The sequence below is a fragment of the Aristolochia californica genome, unplaced genomic scaffold (genome assembly GCF_029961685.1).
Source record: "Aristolochia californica isolate CCGP_79_NKW_82.1479 unplaced genomic scaffold, dmAriCali1.0.hap1 SCAF_11, whole genome shotgun sequence".
Classification (NCBI taxonomy): Eukaryota; Viridiplantae; Streptophyta; class Magnoliopsida; order Piperales; family Aristolochiaceae; genus Aristolochia; species Aristolochia californica.
The window spans coordinates 34,911,891-34,930,751 of record NW_027181782.1 but is presented as its reverse complement, the minus strand read 5'-3'; the positions used below and the strand labels follow the sequence as shown (position 1 = coordinate 34,930,751).

At 37.5% G+C, this 18,861-nt stretch overlaps 4 protein-coding genes across 5 annotated transcripts; 2 read left to right on the top strand and 2 right to left on the bottom strand.

The window, feature by feature from the left end:
• Nucleotides 1–2,683: 2,683 nt before the first annotated feature.
• LOC137944990 (uncharacterized) lies at nucleotides 2,684–10,257 on the top strand. Of its 2 annotated transcripts, none has more exons than XM_068790831.1 (9): nucleotides 2,684–2,980; nucleotides 3,094–4,140; nucleotides 5,719–5,818; nucleotides 7,143–7,211; nucleotides 7,487–7,607; nucleotides 8,447–8,535; nucleotides 9,405–9,466; nucleotides 9,562–9,658; nucleotides 9,757–10,257. In XM_068790831.1, the coding sequence occupies exons 2-9, from the start codon at nucleotides 3,815–3,817 to the stop codon at nucleotides 9,826–9,828; spliced, it is 936 nt and encodes a 311-aa protein (XP_068646932.1). In that variant the 5' UTR covers nucleotides 2,684–2,980; nucleotides 3,094–3,814; the 3' UTR covers nucleotides 9,829–10,257. The 2 variants fall into 2 exon arrangements, with proteins under 2 accessions (XP_068646932.1, XP_068646931.1); XM_068790830.1 differs by having other exon boundaries at nucleotides 3,081–4,140.
• Nucleotides 10,258–10,416: 159 nt separating this feature from the next.
• LOC137943854 (psbQ-like protein 3, chloroplastic) lies at nucleotides 10,417–10,936 on the bottom strand. Its single transcript, XM_068789282.1, has 2 exons — nucleotides 10,613–10,936; nucleotides 10,417–10,512 (listed from the first exon to the last, which is right to left on the bottom strand). Exons 1-2 carry the CDS (start codon nucleotides 10,934–10,936, stop codon nucleotides 10,417–10,419), a joined length of 420 nt encoding a protein of 139 aa, XP_068645383.1.
• Nucleotides 10,863–12,819, bottom strand: LOC137944991 (photosynthetic NDH subunit of lumenal location 3, chloroplastic-like). The gene is made up of 3 exons (XM_068790832.1): nucleotides 12,636–12,819; nucleotides 11,616–11,881; nucleotides 10,863–11,413 (listed from the first exon to the last, which is right to left on the bottom strand). The coding sequence occupies exons 2-3, from the start codon at nucleotides 11,853–11,855 to the stop codon at nucleotides 11,315–11,317; spliced, it is 339 nt and encodes a 112-aa protein (XP_068646933.1). The 5' UTR covers nucleotides 11,856–11,881; nucleotides 12,636–12,819; the 3' UTR covers nucleotides 10,863–11,314.
• Nucleotides 12,820–14,401: 1,582 nt separating this feature from the next.
• LOC137944291 (peroxisome biogenesis protein 22-like) lies at nucleotides 14,402–18,177 on the top strand. The gene is made up of 8 exons (XM_068789934.1): nucleotides 14,402–14,791; nucleotides 15,086–15,319; nucleotides 15,391–15,438; nucleotides 16,702–16,758; nucleotides 16,845–16,946; nucleotides 17,076–17,141; nucleotides 17,540–17,641; nucleotides 17,730–18,177. The coding sequence occupies exons 1-8, from the start codon at nucleotides 14,687–14,689 to the stop codon at nucleotides 17,838–17,840; spliced, it is 825 nt and encodes a 274-aa protein (XP_068646035.1). The 5' UTR covers nucleotides 14,402–14,686; the 3' UTR covers nucleotides 17,841–18,177.
• Nucleotides 18,178–18,861: the final 684 nt, after the last annotated feature.

The following is an 18,861-nucleotide window of genomic DNA, read 5'->3' as shown; positions in this document are numbered from 1 at the left end:
TCTTGAATCTTGAATGTTAAGATTTGATTTTGGGCTTGGTAATCACTTAATTTGCATATGTGTTTTTCAAAATGAGGAAGATGATGCCTGTGAATACTCTTTCAACCTCCCCTGTGCGACATTTTCCTCTTTTGAGTTCCTGTGAACTGGAAGTGTGGGCTGTTGTAACTTCCTGCATAGTACAAACTTTTTGACAATTTACAGGTTCATCGGCTTGATGTATATTTGATGCATCAATCATGATTGATTAATTCTGCCCTTCAACATTTATCTCTTGGCACAAAAGCTGAAATCATATATCATGTCTCAAAAGTTGTCCCAGTAGTGAGGAACATCGCTACAGACAACAGATAGACGGAACCGAGAAACCAACCAGATAAATTGGAATCAGCCGATCTCCTGTTTTCCTCCTTTCATTCATCAAATCCTTTTGCAACCGTATGTTCCTGCTCGCTCTCTCTCTCCATCTCTTTGTCAATTACTTACTTTATAAAGGTATATATAGTACAGAGCATCATCAGTTTGGGAGTGAAGCAGGAGTTGGTCCCATTTGTTGATGTCGACGAATTTTGACCATACTTGGGCTTCAAACCTTTACCAGTTCTTTGCTCCAAAGAATCACAGCCAAGGTGGCTTGTTTTTTCCCCTGTTTCTAGTTTTCTGTCCTTTCTTACAATGCCTGACAGTGAGACCCACAAAGAGGCCAAGACCTGTCCCTGTTATAAGAATCTGTATTTCCCATCTTTCCTCATCCTTCTTGCTCATCTATTTTATCATTTTTTTATAATTTTTTTTTGGTGGTTCTCCCTTGCTTTGTTTGAGAGGTCTGTGATTTCAGACTGAGAATCTTCCATTTTTTGTAAATATAGTTTCATAGTAGCCACGAGCTCTGCTTTATTCCTCTATCCAAACGAGTATTCTTGTCGATTGGAATTTCCTGTTTTGCAATGTGTGCTTGAAATAAGAAACTGATTTTAATTGGATTCCTGGATTCTACATTACTGAAAGAAACGGTGATTGAAATGATAGTTTAAGCTATCTCATTTGATTAATCTAGATTAATTGGTTTGACCATATATTGTTATATACTTAGCCAATACTGCCCAAAAAACTGGTTTGATGGATAACTAAAAGCAATTACACCCACCTTTACCAGCTGACGTTCACTCTACCCTTTTGTGACCCTATTAGTAATTTGAATCCAACCGTTAGATTACCTCCTCTGGTAGGTTACTTTCGCTTTGATAGCAAATGTTATGCACCTAGTTAATATTATCCAAAAGACCGGCCTAATAGTTAACGGAAAGTTAAATACTTCGCTTGGATCATAACACATGTTTGTTATTATATAATAAAAAAAACATTTTAGAATGTGATTCTAATCCGTTGAGTTTGGAATTACAGCCTTCGTATAATTATTTCCTTGAAGAGGCGGTTTCCGTTAATCTTATGATGCTGTGAAGGCGCACAATGGCAACCTCGTAAATTCACAAATCAAAATCTCTCCCGGCGCAGTGGCACGACTATTTTGTTTTACTCGTCTTTTTTCCAGCTCAAACAACCTTTATTTTTCTTACGCCACTTGTACGGCGTGTCGTCCGTTCCAGACGTGGGACCACCCTGAGATCCCGCCTGTGTTTTTGGGTTGTCGCGCGTGTTATAAACGGGCCTGCGCCAATTAATTTTTGTTGCAGGGAATGGGCGCACGGAGCTGGCAAGGCGTAATTAATATATGTATTTAAAAGGACCTGTGGTGGATGGACACGTGTCATCTGTGGGGATGCCACTTGCCGTGGGACGTTTGACAAATGGGAGGGAATTGATTTGCGGTAAAGAAAACTGAAAAAGGAAGCACACCTGCGGTGGGCCCCAGTGCTAGTGGCCACTCTAAAGGCAGCACTCGGTGCGTACGGTTAATAGCTGTTGTTTAAAAGCGATTCATCCGACAAATTAAATTTCGGCGGAGTTGACAGCCATTTGTTTAAAAGAAAGGGGTAGAACCGGTAATTGACGTAGTACTTTCCGGAAAGCGAGGAAAAGATAAATAATCAAATCCGTTTGTCGTTACCCCTTCTTTTACCGAACTTCCACGTGGAAAAAAAAGCCTTTTACGCCTTTCTGTCGTGTAAAAATATCCTACAAAGGAATTTATGCTTTCGTGACGGGGTCTTTTTGGGGTTTTCCTTTTTGGCGCTTTTGTCTCTTGCCGCCTCCGGTTTTCGGATGACGCGGATTTCTTAGCGGGGATGAAGAGACGAAATTGCCACCGAGTTGTCATTTTCCGCCTGGCGTATTGTACTTTATTGGGTACAATAGTTAGAGACAAATGCCCCTGTTTTTAGTCAAAATTACACGAGTTGGATCGGGGAGAAATGTGTAAACTGCAGACCGAGATTGTAAAAGGAAAAACACACAGGGAGACAAATAGACAATGTCTGCGGCAATGCATCAGGGACATGTTCGTCTCTGTCAAATTCAGAAAAAAAACCACGAAAATTTCCATCAGGCGCGCAGATTTTTGAAAAGGCTGGTGTCTGTAGATTCGTGAAAAATCGCCATCGGAGAACAAAGGTGGACCAGATGCGAGCACTGAGAAACCAGTTGCAGGGAGGGGAGGGGAGGGGAGGGGAGGGGAGGGGAGGGAGCTTTTTGGATTGCATAAAAAAACACTGAAGAGGGAAAATTAATATTTTTATTTTTTGTTACGTTTAAAAAATTCGTCCACAATAATTGGCATCAAATGCCCATCTTGGGATTCGCACAGTTGCTGAATTCCAAGATCTGTACTTTCTTTCATTTTTTTGTTTTTTAAAACATACAATAACAAGAAACTTTTCCATCTTCGTTGCTATTGGAAGACAAGACTAGAAAGGAAAAAAAAAGGAAAAGCTGGGAGAGACGGGGGGAGAGAGGAGAAGGCTTAAGTAAGCTCAGCTAGGGTTCCGGTTTTTCGTCTAAAAGAGTTGCAGAGTGAAAAAAGGTACGGGGTTTCTTATTTACTCTGTCTGGCTGGGCTCTTTTTCTTCTTTTCATTTCTTTCTTTCTTTCTTTTTTTTTTTTCTGCCTCCTTTGGGTGTCAGCAATTTGCTGCAGTGGGCAATTGGTTGCGTTATCTGTGCATTTCTTGGGCGGGGGTTTGAAGCTGCCGTATGAAGTGGGAAAGCAAGATGGTCTAGAGAAATGAAGGTTCTGGACATAGGAGAGGTTAGGTTTGTTACAAAGTTCGTGGTTGTTTTTGGGAACTTGGACTGTAGCTACGCTCTGTGAAGAGCTTGGTGGCGTTTCAGAGCTCATGGAGCCCTGCTAACGGTTCTATAGGAGGAATGGATGTGCTTGTGGCTGTTAGATTGACTGTCATCGATTTTTAGGGTTCTGATGGTCCACGGGAACTTCTTTCTTTGAAGATAAAGAGTTTCTGGGGTATGATATACAGTACTGCATTGGAGTCGGTTTCATACTAGCTAGTGGAGGACATATCCAAAATTCTGCTTACTGAAATTCCAGGAGTTCTTGAGTTGTATCAGCAATTCAGGGTGTTTTTTAAACCTGGGATCGTCGAAGGAGCAATAGGAACTATTAAAAAGTCAGTTTAAACAATCTTTGCCGTGAAACTTTTTGAGTTTTTTTGGAGAGGTGAAGCTTAATATAAGAATTTCTGGAGTGAAATTTCTGGGGTTTGGTTGCAACTTTGAAAACTAAAGAGCAAGAGTAGTTTCTTGAGGATTTTGTATATCCTTCACTTGAATCTGGGCGTGGAACTTGTGTTGCTTCCGATGGAGCGGACTATTTAAAGAATCTTTTTATAGTGTGAAAAATGGCAACGAATTCTAATATGGGAGTTCATCATGGTGCAATTTCTTCCTCTGCTTTTAGTCGGCATGCAATTTCTTTTCAGACTGGGGCAGTCAATAGCTCAGCTGGGATAATCACAACTGGAGTGTCAGGGGGGATGAACAACTCACCTGGGATGATCTTCCCTAGTAATCCGGGCATGATAAACAATGTATCTGGGGTTATTTCTTCCGGATGTTCTAGCAGTGACTTTCTACTAGATGCTATGTCAGGACTAAAACATGATACAGGGTTGGCTGTGGATTGGTCCATTGAAGAACAGTCCATATTGGAAGAAGGACTTGCCAAGTAGGTGCCTTCTTTTCTTCCTTCCCAATTGTCAGTATTCATCTTTTATCATCTTGCGAGTTGGCATATCTTCTTTTCTTTTCGTTATAGTGGGTGTTTTGATAACTGTATGGGACGACCGAGTGAGGTTTATGGTTGGCTCCATGTTTCCTCCTGTTTGTTGGTATTCATCTTTTGTCATCTTGTGTCTGATAAGTCTTTTCTACTTTTTGCTGAAAATCTTTTGTGAAGAACTTATCATTGAGAAAAAAATTAGAAATTTTTCCAATTGCAATCAAATGTCCACGCAATTGTGCTGTCAGATTGGTTCAAATTCCATATCAAGTATTCCTCTCTCCCTCCTCTCCTCCCTCATTAATAGAGGAGAGGAGAGGAGAGGGTGAAGGTTTTATGGACTTCAGGCTTTGCACCCACCTTGGTCTTACCTGTCACTATCAACCCCATCCTTCACATTTCATCTTGTTTGTTGTTGGTCATTCTTCACTGTTGATTGAATGTTGCACGTGAATTGTTATCGTAGTTACATTATACTAGCACTGGAGCAAGTTCATTCCCTGGTATGCGGACATTGCTGGTTATGGACTTTTGCGTTTATACAATTGCATTTAGTCGTTCACTGGGTAGTCATCTCTTACACATATATGGTAAGAATCATCTGGCTGGAGATTTTCCTGCTTTACTAATGTCAGGTTAGGATTATAATAAAAAATCTTGAGACTCCAGAAAAGTTGAGCTTTTGATCACCTGAGGACTGATACGCTCAGAAGCAGTCACACAAATTATCACTTCATGAAAATTCGGAACACTCAACAAAGTTCCTTGAAGAAGGTGGAATCATGAACCTATGTGGTGCATGAATATGTTAAGAGACAGGTTTTGTGAACCATCACTACAACAAGACTATTGGCTTGTGGATGAGCTTCTGTCATAATCCTGGAGTTAGGTTTCTGGGGTTATGGTTCTCTATTAATGGATGTTAAGAGAGCTCTATAATGAATCTTTGAAATGTTTTAGAAAATTTATCTCAGGGTGATCTCCTCTCTTTCTACTAGTCAATGCTCTCTTGACAGTTTTATGCAAGTTAAGGCTGTGAGTTGATACCAACTTTTTCTCCCTTTTGCAGTGTCATAGTTCATTAACACCCTTTCTTTGGTCCCTCTCTTAACCATGAATTCTTCTTTTTGTACCTTTCTCTCTCAGTTCTATCACTTCCTCTATATTTTTAAAACTGTTATTAGAGGTTTATCTTGGTTTAATGGGCCTCTTTCTTTTGAAATCTATTGTGGCTACTTGAATTTTCTACTTCTAGTGGGAGCTTGCAAATTATTCTTGGTTGATTGGATTGCCATTATCTGCTGAACGTAATTCTGTTAAAAATGTGACATTTATGAATATGATCATTATGGTTGTATGCAAGAGTTAGGATGTTACTGTCTATGTCATCTGTACTGAATGTAGAACGTACTTTTTTGACATGTTGATCTTTATTACCTTTTGCTTTCAATCTTTAAGATATCATCCATCGTTTCACTTCTGGCTTCTCTTACTAATTCTTTCGCTATTCTTGCTTACTCTTAGATATGGTGATGAACCCAACATTATGAGGTACATCAAGATTGCAGCAAAAATTCCCAACAAGACTGTCCGCGATGTTGCTTTGAGGTGTCGGTGGATGAATGTGAGTTTGTATGCATTCCTGCTGCTCATCATGTTGTAATTGTGTTTCATTAGCTATGACTCAAAAATTTCTAAGAATCTCAGTATTCTTCTAAGTAACTATTTGATAGCTGAAGAGCCCTGCTTTTGTTTTTTCAAGTTTAGATACATACAGGCTACACCGCTAAGGGTGTTGTCTCTGAGAAACATGCAGATATAAGTGATGTAAATATTGATTTCCATCAAATATGTTACTAAAGGTACTGTGATAGAGATATAGTGCATTGATGGTTCTGCTGCCCTGTTGTGGAATAGCTGCCAAAAGTGAACAATGTTGGGATATTTTAAGCAGTTTTATCTCTATGGTTTAGTTGTCCACAGGCAGACAAAAAAACCCTCTTAACTATTGTGATGTTAATTCAGATGGCTAGCTATATTTTAAGGAGGTGATAGATGTAAATGACAAATTTGCTAATGTCACTTGTTTCTGGTGGAACAATCTGGGTCAGAAAGTATATACAGGCCGTGGAACCATCAACCTAGCTGAATGTGAGCCCAGGGTCACTTTGTCTAGGCCTTTTAAGGCAGTTTTAGTGCCATTCACTCGAATGGATTTCAGGTTCACCGGCTACAGATTTCTGATGCCTCATCTTAGTTGCCATCAAACATGTTTTAAAAATGCCCACAAAGAAGTTGCATCATCTCAGCATTTCAAAATTTGGAGCAATCATTGATACTTAAACCAAATTGCAAATGCAAACTCCATGCTCTTTTTGTTTGGTGAGACATATCAGTAATACACGCTATGAAACTAACTGTGCAAATCAAAAGTCAAAGACAATGGGAGAAGTTGGGAAGGTATATAATGGAGCGTTTTTGAAACTGGAAAGACTTGATAAACTCTTAAATCCCACTATATGGAAAACCTTGATTGGATGAAAAAAATGCTTGCTATATCTTATAAAATTCTTCAAGAAGTTAATTTGCTCAGCTACCTGTGAATATTGAAAACAACTTCACTGAGTCTTTGTCAAATGTTTTCATGGGAATGCTCGATAATTTCTAACCCCTATGCTGTTGCCCCTTTTTGTACTTATGAAACCCTTAACCCAGGTAAATGCATTTTGAGAAATTTATTATTTTTTAGTTGGACTGCTTCAATTGCAGACCAATATGGTCTGTATGAGAAGAAAGTACAATGATCAATAACTGAAAAGAGAAAGATAAACATGCCGTGTCAACGAATCAGTACTTAGTTGTGTTTCTAGGTTTGTATTTCAATAACTATCATTAAATTTTTGGTTCATCTTATAGTTGTATGACATACATGTTGTACATATGTACAGAAAAATTACAATGGAAAGCGACGTAAGCCAGAAGAGCAGTACTCTGGAAAGAAGATGAAAGACAGAAAGGTATTTGTGTAACCTATTCAAATTTCTATAATGTGTTGCTAATGCTTTTCTGGGGAATACAATTTATTTTTTTAACACAGAAATTTCAAACTGTTTAGCCATGCCCAGTTACTGCAAAGGGCTTCAGCATGGTTCATTAGTTTATAAGATAGCTGAACAAAACTGTGTCAGTGCTTCGAAAAATCTTTGAACGAAGCCTTGAGCAAACAACTTGTTTAGTACTTTTTAAACCTACACCTATAGTAGTGTGATTGAAGAATCTGATGCTTCTTCAGGAAAAGCTGGTGGAGTCTTCATCAAAAGCAACCTTACCACCTCCCTTCGCACATCCAAATATGGCAGCTTATCCTTTCTTGATGCATCGCTCGGACCATAGTAACCAATTAACTTCTGAAGGTTGGTTGAATGCATCCTCCAAAATTTTGGATGATCTATTAATAATAATAATAATATTATTATTATTATTATTTTTATTATTATTATTATTTTGCTTTTGCCAGTTTTCATCTATGGCTTATAATCATGATACTGATCAATATGTTTCATATGAAGCAAAAAATAAAATTGTTAAGGAATAGTCTCACATGGATTAGTGAGTACAAAGATTTTGAGTTTATTAGTTGGGAAAGAGGTTTCCTAAGTTGGCTAGTCATTTTGGGATGGGCCTTGGACCCAACTTCACATGGTATCAGAGCAGGTATTCATATGTAATATGTGGATCTCTACCTAAATTATCCACTTGTAGAGTCACAAAAAGGGCCTGCACCTAAATTATCCACTTGTAGAGCCACAAAAAAGGGCATACACCTAAATTATCTACTTGTAGAGCCACAAAAAGAGGGTCTATACCTAAATTATCTACTTGTAGAGCCACAAAAAGAGGGCCTACACCTTTTTTTTTTTTTTTTTGACAATTAGAAAATGATTTATTACGGAAGTTGGTTGTTTTTTGTGATTCAAAAAAATGGAAGATTTTTTTCTCTTTGTGTACATGCCTAACTATATAATTAACTTTACATAACTGGTATTGGAGCAATAGCGCCTTTGATCCTCAAAAAGATAGAAACATGCTCGAAAATGTTATGTATGTTTGTCAATATGTTTAAGTATATGATGGCTGCTCTAAATAATTTCTTTTTATCTTATTTCATTGTTCTATTATTATTTTTTTTAATTTTTTTGCTGTTATAACTTTCTATTCTGTGAATAACATAGGCTCTCTTTTTTCTGCTCAGTTCCTGTTGTGAGTGGTTGGACCAGACATCTTTTGGATGAAAATATTCAAGTGTTTAACCAAATTGCAGCTAACCTTGCCACTTATAATGTGAGTAGGTCAAATGAAATTATTATTGTTATTTTTTTCTTTCTGATTTGCATTCCCTTTTCTGTATTTGCTGGTAAAGAAAACTGGATTAGGCTTGATACCATTACCCATAAGTAAAACTAAGAGAAAATTTCTACTACACAAATTATGGTTTCCCTTGGCTACTTCATTATAACCATTCTTATTTTTCCTGCTCAACGAATCCGAACTAGGCCCTGATCGTGGTTATAGTACAGTCAGTAAGCATGACCTTATTGCATTAAATTAATGGCAGGTGATAAGCAACCCTACCAGATTTATCATCACAATCGCAAACCCAAAGTTATCATTATCAGTTAGACGGTACTGAAACTTTGTTTTCCCCTTCCTGTACCATTATTAAATTGGTAAAAGGAACTTGGGGATTAACTGATTGTACGAAATGTTGGATTGAAGAATTGACAAAATGATTAAGGGCCTGAGATGTGCAAAATAATATGGTGAAGGGACGAATTGTACTATTCAAAACCAAAGAAAAAGGAACTGAGCGTGAGATCAATGGGTGATGAAATATGGGAACGGAAAAGTTGCGCCTAATCAATGAATCCCCATGAAACATGGATGTGATTGATGCCGAAGGAGTTCATGTATTCCTGTATTTACATTTAGCTGTTTTTTCTGTCCTCATCTCTTGAGCTTGACCTGTGTGCTGAGACTGCTTCGACAAAGAAAAATTGACACAATACTTGTAGATGACTGTTGTTGGATAAACTCATCTAGTTTTCTTGCTTCCATCTGGGTTCAGTTTTTTCTCTTGTATTATTTGTGGGTGCCTATATGAAGTCAAGGATTGGAACTAAAGCTTTTGAGTTTTTGGTCTTCCTCTTCAGTTACAGGAAAATATTGATCTCTTTTGTCGAACAAGGAACAACATTGTAGCAATCCTGAACAAGTATGTGATACCTATTCATGTCTGAATAATTAATGTAGTCCTAGTGGGTTTCCAATCAAGAAGTTATATATAATGCCCCTTTCTATCTCATGCAGCATGCGAGAGATGCCTGGAATAATGAGCCAGATGCCACCGTTGCCAGTGTCAATCAACGAGGAACTCGCCGATGCTATTCTTCCTAGTTCAGTGCAAGTAAGCCGTCAGTTACTCTTTTTTCGATTCTAGAATTGCACTGGAGTTTCTTTTATGTGAGTTTTGAGAATGATGAGGTATTTGGGTTTGTGTTGCAGACTCTTATCTTTGGTGGCCCCAGTTCCATGTCTTCAGGTGGCATTCAATTGAAGCAAGAGCCAAGATGTTGATCGAGTTCCAGATAGAAGCAAACATGCTTGCTCTTGTCTGAAAAATTTCCTTCTGTATAAAAAAGAATGAAGCTGGTTAAAGCTTCATCTGTGTACACATCCCCCCCCGCCAATGAGAAATTTGTTGTAAAGGTCCCATTTTTGGAATTTAAAAAAGAAAAAGAAAAGAAAAAAGAAATACCAGATAGTGAACCGAAGCACCAGGTAATAAAAAGCTTCAGATGTTTGTCAAGCCCCCCCCCCCCCCCTCCCCTAAAGTCCGTTTGTATCTAAAATATCATTGGACAGGATATCTTGGAAATGAATCCTCTTTTGGTGCTCGAAACTTCTTGGTCTCTCTCTCTCTCATCATAATGCAAACTTCAATTTATGGATCATGCTTATTTGCTATCAGACGGTACTTTTCTTGGTTTTTCTGAGACAGTCCACGCTGCTATCAGAGACTCTTCAAGAATTTTATAATTAACTGGAGAGAAGACAATTGAATGGAATGTGGGTGAGGTTCTTTCGAAGGAAAGAACATCAGACCATGTCTCTGTGTTTTCCTTCCGGCTACAATGAGGAAACCTCGTTTGTAAACTTCCTCCGTCATATCATCGAGAAAATCTCATCCAGAGATTCAACAATGGTGTCATAGCATTCCTGTACGGTACCTGCGTCCTCGCTCCTTGCCGCATAATCAAGCTGCAAATTTGGGGGAAAAAATCACATAAATCAGAAGAAGAATCTCTAGGACAGAGGTCTGCAAAAAGTATCAGAAAATTTCTAGGTTCGTCTCCTTAACTCTTGTAACACTATTGAAGAGCTTGGAGTAAAGTTGCCTCAACAGAGGCCTCTGGCTTCCAGGTCTCCCCTGATTAATTATAGTGTAGATATCCTGTTTCAGTTTCGCAGAGCTGTCTCTAAGCGCTTTCTGCACTTCTCCCCATGACTGCAGCTCGATCAAGGGTTTGATCCCCAAGAGCTCCCGGGCGTGTACTTTGACTCCTATCACCGCTTCTTCAAGCGTCTGGTCTGGAGTAGTAATCCTGAAATCAAAAGCGGCAGCGGTGGAATTGCCGAGAGCTTCTTTAGCTAGAAGTGCAGTTGCCAGAGCTGCTGTTTTCATCGCATTTCTTCTACTCGTAGTGCACGATTCCTGGCGCGTTCGAGTCGGGATTGCAGTTTTACAGCAGTTGTGACAGGAAGACGGAAGTGGCGGGGAGGGTGGAGACGACGATGCTAAGGTTAATAACATCTGCGCTTGTGCCATGGGATTCTAACGGTTTTGATTTACAGAAGCTGCAAGTAAAGCCCGAGTCGATTTGGATAAGGTGGTGAAAGGTAGCTGCGATTCGAGAAAACTGCAATTTACAGAAACGGAGAAAAAACCAGACAAATTTGTTACACTTTCGTTTTCCATTCAGTAAAAACAGTTTTTTTTTTTCACTATTTACAAGTATCAGATTGTAGGGAGAATTTTCAGGGATTTGTATCTTTCGTATCTTCAAGACATGACAGACATGATTTCCTCCAAGACGAGAGCTGCGTCGCTGTAGCGGTTCTGCGTCTGTGAGACGCTTCGAATTTTAACGGCTCGATCCAACTGCAACAAACATACACGAACTAATTTCAGATTCAATTTTGTTGGAATTTTCAAAGAACCTCATCAATGGTGATTTTAGTTCGAGGAAGATTTTTTCTGGAAGTCCCAAGAAAATCTTCTGCGATCATTAATGGTTAAATCTATCGAGACAGCTTATGCTACGTGATGGGTCGTTCAGGTTGACCTCAATTACCAACTGTACCTCCTCAATGTAGTAAAACAATCTGTTTGCAAGATCTGTGAGAGCTTGCTTCTGCTGATCATCTGGTGCATTAGAGATAATCTGGTTGAAGTCGCAGTAAAGAAAAGTCGATTTGAGGCGAAGGTCCCTCCCCATCAAATCCCACGAGTCCTCGTCGTCCGTCATGTCAACCATGGAGAGGAGATCGACCACGCATTTCTTGATCCTGTTAGCACTTCCCTTGGAGTCCATTTCCGGCATTCTTCTGCAACTCGAACCTTCAAAAGCTTTTGAAGCACAAAAACAAACTGGGTCTTAGTAACAAATTAGTATTTCTAATCAGAAAAGAAAGGCAGAAGAATCCAAAGTCGGTTAAGGAAGACGAGATGTTTGCTCGTGCAGGAAGAAAACAACAGGAAGAAGGAAAAGGTAACATTTTTTACCATTCGGAAGTGCCATGAAGCAGTGGAAAGGAGGAAAGGTACAGATAAAACTACAAAAAAAAAAAGAAGCCGAACAAGACAAGAGAAAATGCAGTCCGATCCAGTATTTCTTTTCAGCTTTATCAGTACGATAAAACGCCTTTTTCTCTGCATTCCTTGGTGAAAAAAAATCAAATGCAAACGAAGACTTGCGACAGTGAGAAAGGAATCTGAGTTCTTGCCAAGTTGTTCGAAGTAAGAATATTATCATCCTCGATCTCCCAGAAAAGCTATAGAAAGTAAAGAAAAAGAAAAAAACATCAAGAGGCAAAAACTCAAAAACTCTAATCCATCGAATCATCAAACCGAGACCAAAAGAATTTTCAGTAAGATCCTCTCGTGTTTTAACACTACCAGTCGCAATTATGACTGAAAGTCTCAAACACCTGAAACAGGATTTTTCAAACCCAGAAGCAGAGCAAGAAATCTCAACAAGAAAACGAAAACCCATCTCGAATTCGCAAAAGCCAACCTCAAAGCAGTTACCCAAACTAGAGCTACCGACACAGGAACCAGTATCATCAAATTGAGCAAAACTACCCAGACAGACACGAAGTACCTGAACAAGAGGATTAGTCGATTACGCTTCCGAGGATTCTTCCGAACAGCCGGAATAGAGTACAAGTGAAGAGCAGAGCACGCAACAGATTATAGATGTATAAGGAGTAGGAAACGAGAGAGAGAGAGGGAGAATCAGAGAGCGGTTTGGGTCTTGTGGCTGTTAATGGGGAACTCTGCATCGTTTGGCGGATTTTAATGCCGTTTGGGAAGGGAAGCAGACTCACGGTCGAACCCAACACGTAGCCGAGCCGATCCATCGCGAAATCTCACCAAATGCGACAAGCTTCATGTTTCGGAAACAGATCGTAACGGGTCGTGTCGGATACGGCGGACGACGTCGAGTTTCACGTTCCCGGGACCCCCTCGTCCTTTATCTGAGTCTTTTTCGGCGCCTCCGAGAAAGATCTTGGCCGTTGATAAGTGGGCCCGGGTCTGTTTCTATGATTGGAATTGAAATTTTCGTACGATCGATAATGGAATAGGATAAGATTTGTCTCAGGGGGTTTCGCTTTGTTCCAAAATTACCCCTGCTGATCTTACAAATTGCTCAATTATGTAATATAGTTATATTGTGAATTTTTAATTCATTTAATCCAAATTAAGATAATTATTAAGTTAATAAATTTGTTTTCTTGAAATTTATAATTTTAATTGATCTTAATTTAATATGAAAAATTAAGAAAAAAAATTGTCCCAAAATGTTGGACATTTTAGACATTTAGGTGATACTGATATGTACATGTTTCCTCTTCCTTCTAGAAATTGAGACCAGTCGGTTCAAATGGGTCTGTTTAGAGCTTCTAGTAATTTTAAATATTGGTCAAAATAAGACAAATTATTTACGTTTGACAAGAGATAGAAGTTTCAATATTGCTTACCTTATTTGACTTCAAAATATTTTAGTTTAATTTAAATAATATTTTTTAAATAAATAGCTGGCCAGTAAAGTTGTTGGATTTTTTTTTTTAAATAATACTTGTATTTGTATCAGGTCCCATAAGTCTACGACGATATCTCGATGTATATTGCATGTAAGTGCCATATAAAATACTTATTAGATAATAATTATAAAAATATTAAATTTGATAATTTATTTACTAATTACCCATTTAGTCACGAAAATAAAAAATAAATATTCTACGATAATAGAACAGATATGATATACGCGATCGTGATCAGAACATGCTTGGGTCAATTTGTCATAACCTAGAATATAGAGGGAACAACATTTTTGGCTTAACTTATATAGATTACTTGGTAATTTGTGAAAATTTGGTTGGTTAATTAGGTTTTGATAATTTTTATTTTTAAACAATAATATAACATTGATACTAAAACATTAAGAATTTTAATGAATATAAAAATTAAATAATAAAATTTAAAGAAAAACAAAAAAAATAGTTATAATAATTATAATACAAAATTTTAATTAATTAACGGTCCTTAAAATTAATACTCTTATGAATTTAAAATTAATTTTGTTGCAAATATTATTATTATTTTAAAATTTAAAATATAAATAATTTAAAGTATTAATTATCCTGGATAAAATTTTGAACCTGACATCAGTTCGTTAGTAACGGATTAGACCCTCTTTAATATCTTAATCCAAAATCCTTATCCCTCAATTAAAATAAGATAGATCAGAGTATGGGCCTTACTGTACTTTTCAACACAAGCCCATTTAATTTGTCCGGCCCGAGTAAGTTTCTAAATACGCACGCAAGAACATCCACATCACCAATGTCCTTATCCGTCCCGGTTTTCGTTCTCGGGGCCGGTCTCTGTTTTTCCCAATTATCCCTCTAGGATTTCACAATTCGTTTCAGGGGACTAGGGTTTTTCTTGGGTTCCCCAGTATAAGAATCGTTTCCCTTTTTTATTTCCAGATATTAGGTCAAGTCAAGGGAGTTTTCTACTTGGTTTTCTTCTTAATCTACTTTGGTTCTTGCTTCAGTTAGGTTAATCTTGAGTTTTTAGTCTTTGGAAATAATCTGTCACGGGTTTCTCGAGGATTTGATTAAGGTTATTGGAATCATTCTTATATCGATGGCGGATTCACTCGCGGAGCAGGTTGTTAATTTGCTGAGGCGATTTGGGAAGCAATTCAATCGCAAGGCTTCTGAGGTTTTGATGATTTTGATTAACCATAAGGTGAGAATTCGTCCTGCATCGTTGTGTTGTCATTAATGATCTTTTAATGTTTTGTTTTCTTATTTTTAAATATATATAATTCCAATTTATGGTCTTTTTGTGCTTAGAGCGCAACGTGATTTCAAATCATTCATCTCAATTGCGAAAATTTAGGACACCCATGGTCTGTTTGTAGTTCACTTTATTTCTCTATGGTTTAGCTCAGGTCCTGGCAACTATCCGACGCCAGTAAAACAGTGGACCGTTACTTCTTAGTTTATTTCCCAGACTTATGAGATAGTGGAAATTCTGCAGAATGCAGGTTCACTTGGGGCTCTCGCTGGATTTGCCATTGCAGTAGCCTTTACATGGAAATTCTTGAGATCCCCGAGCAGATCGCAAAGAAATCAACGAAAAAGATTAGGTTCTTCATCTTCCAATGCTGATTCTACACAAGCACATGATGCAGCTTTTAGTTCTGAACGACACCCAGCATTTGTTGACTTCAAGGATGAGAGTTCTATTGATGGGTCCATATCCCCAGCTGAGGTAAATGTTGCTTTGCCTTAGATTGCTATTGTTTTCAGTCTTACGCTTATATCTATTCATCGTTTTCTCAGCTGACTCTTGGACAAATTGTAAGGAAGAAGCTTAATGGAGGTAGAAAGGTATGCAAGCATGAAATTCTGGAGGGCCATCTCAGTCTCCGTTTTACTTTTATTTTTTTTATTTTTTATTTTATCTTTTCAAGATCTCCACTTCTTTGGTTCCTGAAAACAAAGTTAAGAGCTCATATAGTTTAAAATTATCCATTATTATTCTTCTTGTACTTCATTTTGGCATCTAATCCTAATATTTACTTCTGTGTAGTGTTGACAAATTGATATGTCAAACTGTAATTCGATAATTAATATAGATCAGACTACTTTACGGTCTTTGGGATGGGAAATATAGATTTTGGGTGCACATGAAAGTTTGTTTCATCTTCTTTATAATTACATAACTCGGTGATTGTCTAAGGTTTTAAATGAGTATGTCACGTAACTTGGTCCTCTTCTTTATCCAGTTCTGGATGAATATTGAAATACTTAACTGTGGTTTTTTCTGTGCTAGGTGTCACTCTCTACTAATTGGTAAACAGAATAGAAGTAAGAAGAAACATTCATTGTTTTTGAAGCATGGCAGAATTTAGAAGCTTGTTGTGATATACTTCCTTTGTTGTAGAGGGGCATAGCCTGCTGTGAGCTAATGTTAAGTTTTTGATATTGGTATCTGGCCTGACTTTATATCTGCTTGTAAATGCCGTGCTTCTATCCCTGAGATGTTGAACTTTTATGTTGTGGTCTCTCCAAATATTACTCCTGTTTCACATCCTGTATGACATAAGGGAAAGCTCTGATCTTTGATGGTACCTGTTATGGAGCTTAAACCTAGTTGCCTATATTGTTTTAGGCTGCCACACTTAGCTGGTATTCATAACAATTTATCATTTAGTATCATAGTACAGCAAATATCTCATTTAAGAACTCCCAGGATGCGATAAAAGTGTAGGGAGACATTGGGAAAATCTATTTATGTCTCTTTATATTGGTCTGTTATCAATATATCAGGAGTTTTTCTGAAAACTGGATTCATGATCAAGCATCTGGAAGTCCCCCGATCAGATTTGGTACTTTTGTCATATTATAACTTGAAATTTGGGGAGAGGTTTTAAGAATACTCATCATGGTAGCCTTTTATCTTCAACTATGTCATGGCAAAAAAAAAAAAAAAAGGCCAGTTAATATATATATATATTCTTTTCATGCAAAGATCTTTTATCATTATCATCATTGCTTTGTCCTTACTGCGTCAGGCTTGCTGCTGGTACATTGTATTTAAAGGTTGGTGCTCCCATTCTGATTTTGCCTTTGGCTTTTGGATATATGCAGATGACTTGCCAGCTGCTTGGTGTGGTATTTGAGGAGAGAACTCCTGAGGAGCTTCAGGTGAATAAAAACTCTAAATGTTCAGATGATATTGGTAAGGTTGAATAAGATAAAATCTGAGTGTCTCTAACATAGTTATGTTGCAGAAGCATGCAACTGTGAGACCCCCTGTGGTGGAAGTATTTCTGGAAATTACAAAAAACTGTGATGTCTATTTGATGGAGACAGTTCTTGATGATGAAAGTGAGGTGTGCTAAATGGTTATGCCTGGTGTGATCTACTTTTTATTGTCCTAGCCATGACAGCCTTTCATGGGAATCATTACATTTAACTGAAATGTGTTTCTAATAGTATGGATGTAAAACAATGTTTTGCAGGAAAGAGCACTAAAAGCTTTGGAGGACGCTGGTGTCTTTAGGGCTGGTGGATTGATAAAGGACAAGGTGAATTTCTTATGTAATGTGTTAAAAAAGACTGCTTATACAATTTGAGAATCTTTCTTTTCGGAAAAAAAGAAAAGTGAAGTGAAAAATTGTGTTTGCCCAAGCTTATGAAAATATTTGGTTTTGAGCTTCTTTATGCTGGATCTTTCAGCTTTTCTTTGATTGTATACATCTTTCAAAATTCAGAAGTGCATTCCTGAGGTTGTGTTGGGCATCTTGATGCTATCAGTACCATTCAGTCAACCTTTTGAATTCTATTTGTAGCATAGACTAGCTGCCTACATGGTATGAGATCTAACAGATTTTCTAGGGAAAGATCTTTGTTAAATCAAAAGGAATGTCATTAGGTCTCTCAGCTTTGACACACTGGATATCTGACTTTTTTAAATGCATTTCAGGTACTCTTCTGTAGCACAGAAACTGGGAGGACGTCATTCGTGCGACAGCTAGAACCTGATTGGCACGTAGACACAAGCCTAGACATAGTATCTCAACTATCTGTACGAATTCTGCTTGAAGCTCTTGGTTTGTTTCACTTTGTGCTCCTTTGGATAGTTATTTACTGATAAAAAAATTCTGTGTCATCAGCGGTTCATTGGATGCCAACTTTTTATCTCTCCAATTGGTTCAGATCGCATGGCATCCAACGTGTTCGGCTCAACGAGTTTGGAGCAGTTTTTTAGTGAGGGTAAACCCTAAAAATGCAGCTGTTAAGGTTTCATAGTATGTTCATTTGAGAATGAATACTTTCCATACATGTAAGCTTAAATTTAGAGACGTGGTTCGGTTCAGTTACCCTCAAATCCGTGAAGAATGACTCTTTTGGCTCAATCTCTTCTGGCTGGAGAAAGGGAGAGCAGAAAACAAGTGAGACCCTTTTTAACTGTGAGACCCCCTGTGGTGGAAGTAGATCTCAATTGTATCAATTATAACAAGATGAATTAACATTGTTTTAGTGGCTTTTGTTTACGTGTTTGGGAATATGATCTTACTGGGATATATGGCAGTTATACAGGGGCAGCATCTTCAAGGGTTCCATTAATCTGGCATAGTAGTTTCCTCTATCCATTTTGTTTTTTTTAAAAAGCTGATTTTTATTAAGCAAAAGCTCAATTGGGGGAAGACTTTCCAAATAATGAGAGATTACTGGAAAGTTCTAAACTTTGCCAATTTATCAGTATGATTGAGGTTCCGATTACAATGAAGTTAAAAACAATTACAATGAAGTTGAAAAAGGTTGTTGAATTATTATTAAAGAGTTTAGAAAATGTTTTCAAAGCCAGATTGGTTTCAGTGATCTTGGACAAAACCATTTACTTCACATCATCAGTGCTACACTGATCATCTTCAGAGATTTTAGATTTTATTTTAACTGTTGTATTGCTTGTGAGTTGCCATTGCTTAAAAACTTTTTAATGGAGATACGAGTTTCCCGTTTCTTAATAAAAATGAATTATGTGTTAATCAATAGTTTCAGACAACAGGTTAATTTTATCGTTTTCCAATTTTATTATCAATATCGAACGGATTTTATAAATAAAATTTACGATGTTCTTCAATTTTTTGCGTTCTTCACTAAATCTTGATATCTTTTTCATTTTCTTAATTTTGAATGACTGAACCCAGTAAAACTACAGTGAAATTTGATTATTTCAACTTCATCTTATTAAAAAAAAAAAAAAAAAAAAAAGGTTCAATTTGCAATGGCAAAAACCCGAGT

Excerpts from the sequence above, each read along its gene's own strand:
- LOC137943854 (XM_068789282.1), bottom strand. The coding sequence starts at position 10,936 with ATGAAAACAGCAGCTCTGGCAACTGCACTTCTAGCTAAAGAAGCTCTC. Across the intron at positions 10,513-10,612 it reads TCTTCAATAGTGTTACAAGA|CTTGATTATGCGGCAAGGAG; the intron begins GTTAAGGAGACG and ends CCAAATTTGCAG.
- LOC137944990 (XM_068790831.1), top strand. The coding sequence starts at position 3,815 with ATGGCAACGAATTCTAATATGGGAGTTCATCATGGTGCAATTTCTTCC. Across the intron at positions 7,212-7,486 it reads AGAAGATGAAAGACAGAAAG|GAAAAGCTGGTGGAGTCTTC; the intron begins GTATTTGTGTAA and ends ATGCTTCTTCAG. Across the intron at positions 8,536-9,404 it reads CTAACCTTGCCACTTATAAT|TTACAGGAAAATATTGATCT; the intron begins GTGAGTAGGTCA and ends CTTCCTCTTCAG.
- LOC137944991 (XM_068790832.1), bottom strand. The coding sequence starts at position 11,855 with ATGCCGGAAATGGACTCCAAGGGAAGTGCTAACAGGATCAAGAAATGC. Across the intron at positions 11,414-11,615 it reads TGTTTTACTACATTGAGGAG|TTGGATCGAGCCGTTAAAAT; the intron begins GTACAGTTGGTA and ends TGTTTGTTGCAG.
- LOC137944291 (XM_068789934.1), top strand. The coding sequence starts at position 14,687 with ATGGCGGATTCACTCGCGGAGCAGGTTGTTAATTTGCTGAGGCGATTT. Across the intron at positions 14,792-15,085 it reads TGATTTTGATTAACCATAAG|AATGCAGGTTCACTTGGGGC; the intron begins GTGAGAATTCGT and ends GAAATTCTGCAG. Across the intron at positions 15,439-16,701 it reads AGCTTAATGGAGGTAGAAAG|ATGACTTGCCAGCTGCTTGG; the intron begins GTATGCAAGCAT and ends GGATATATGCAG.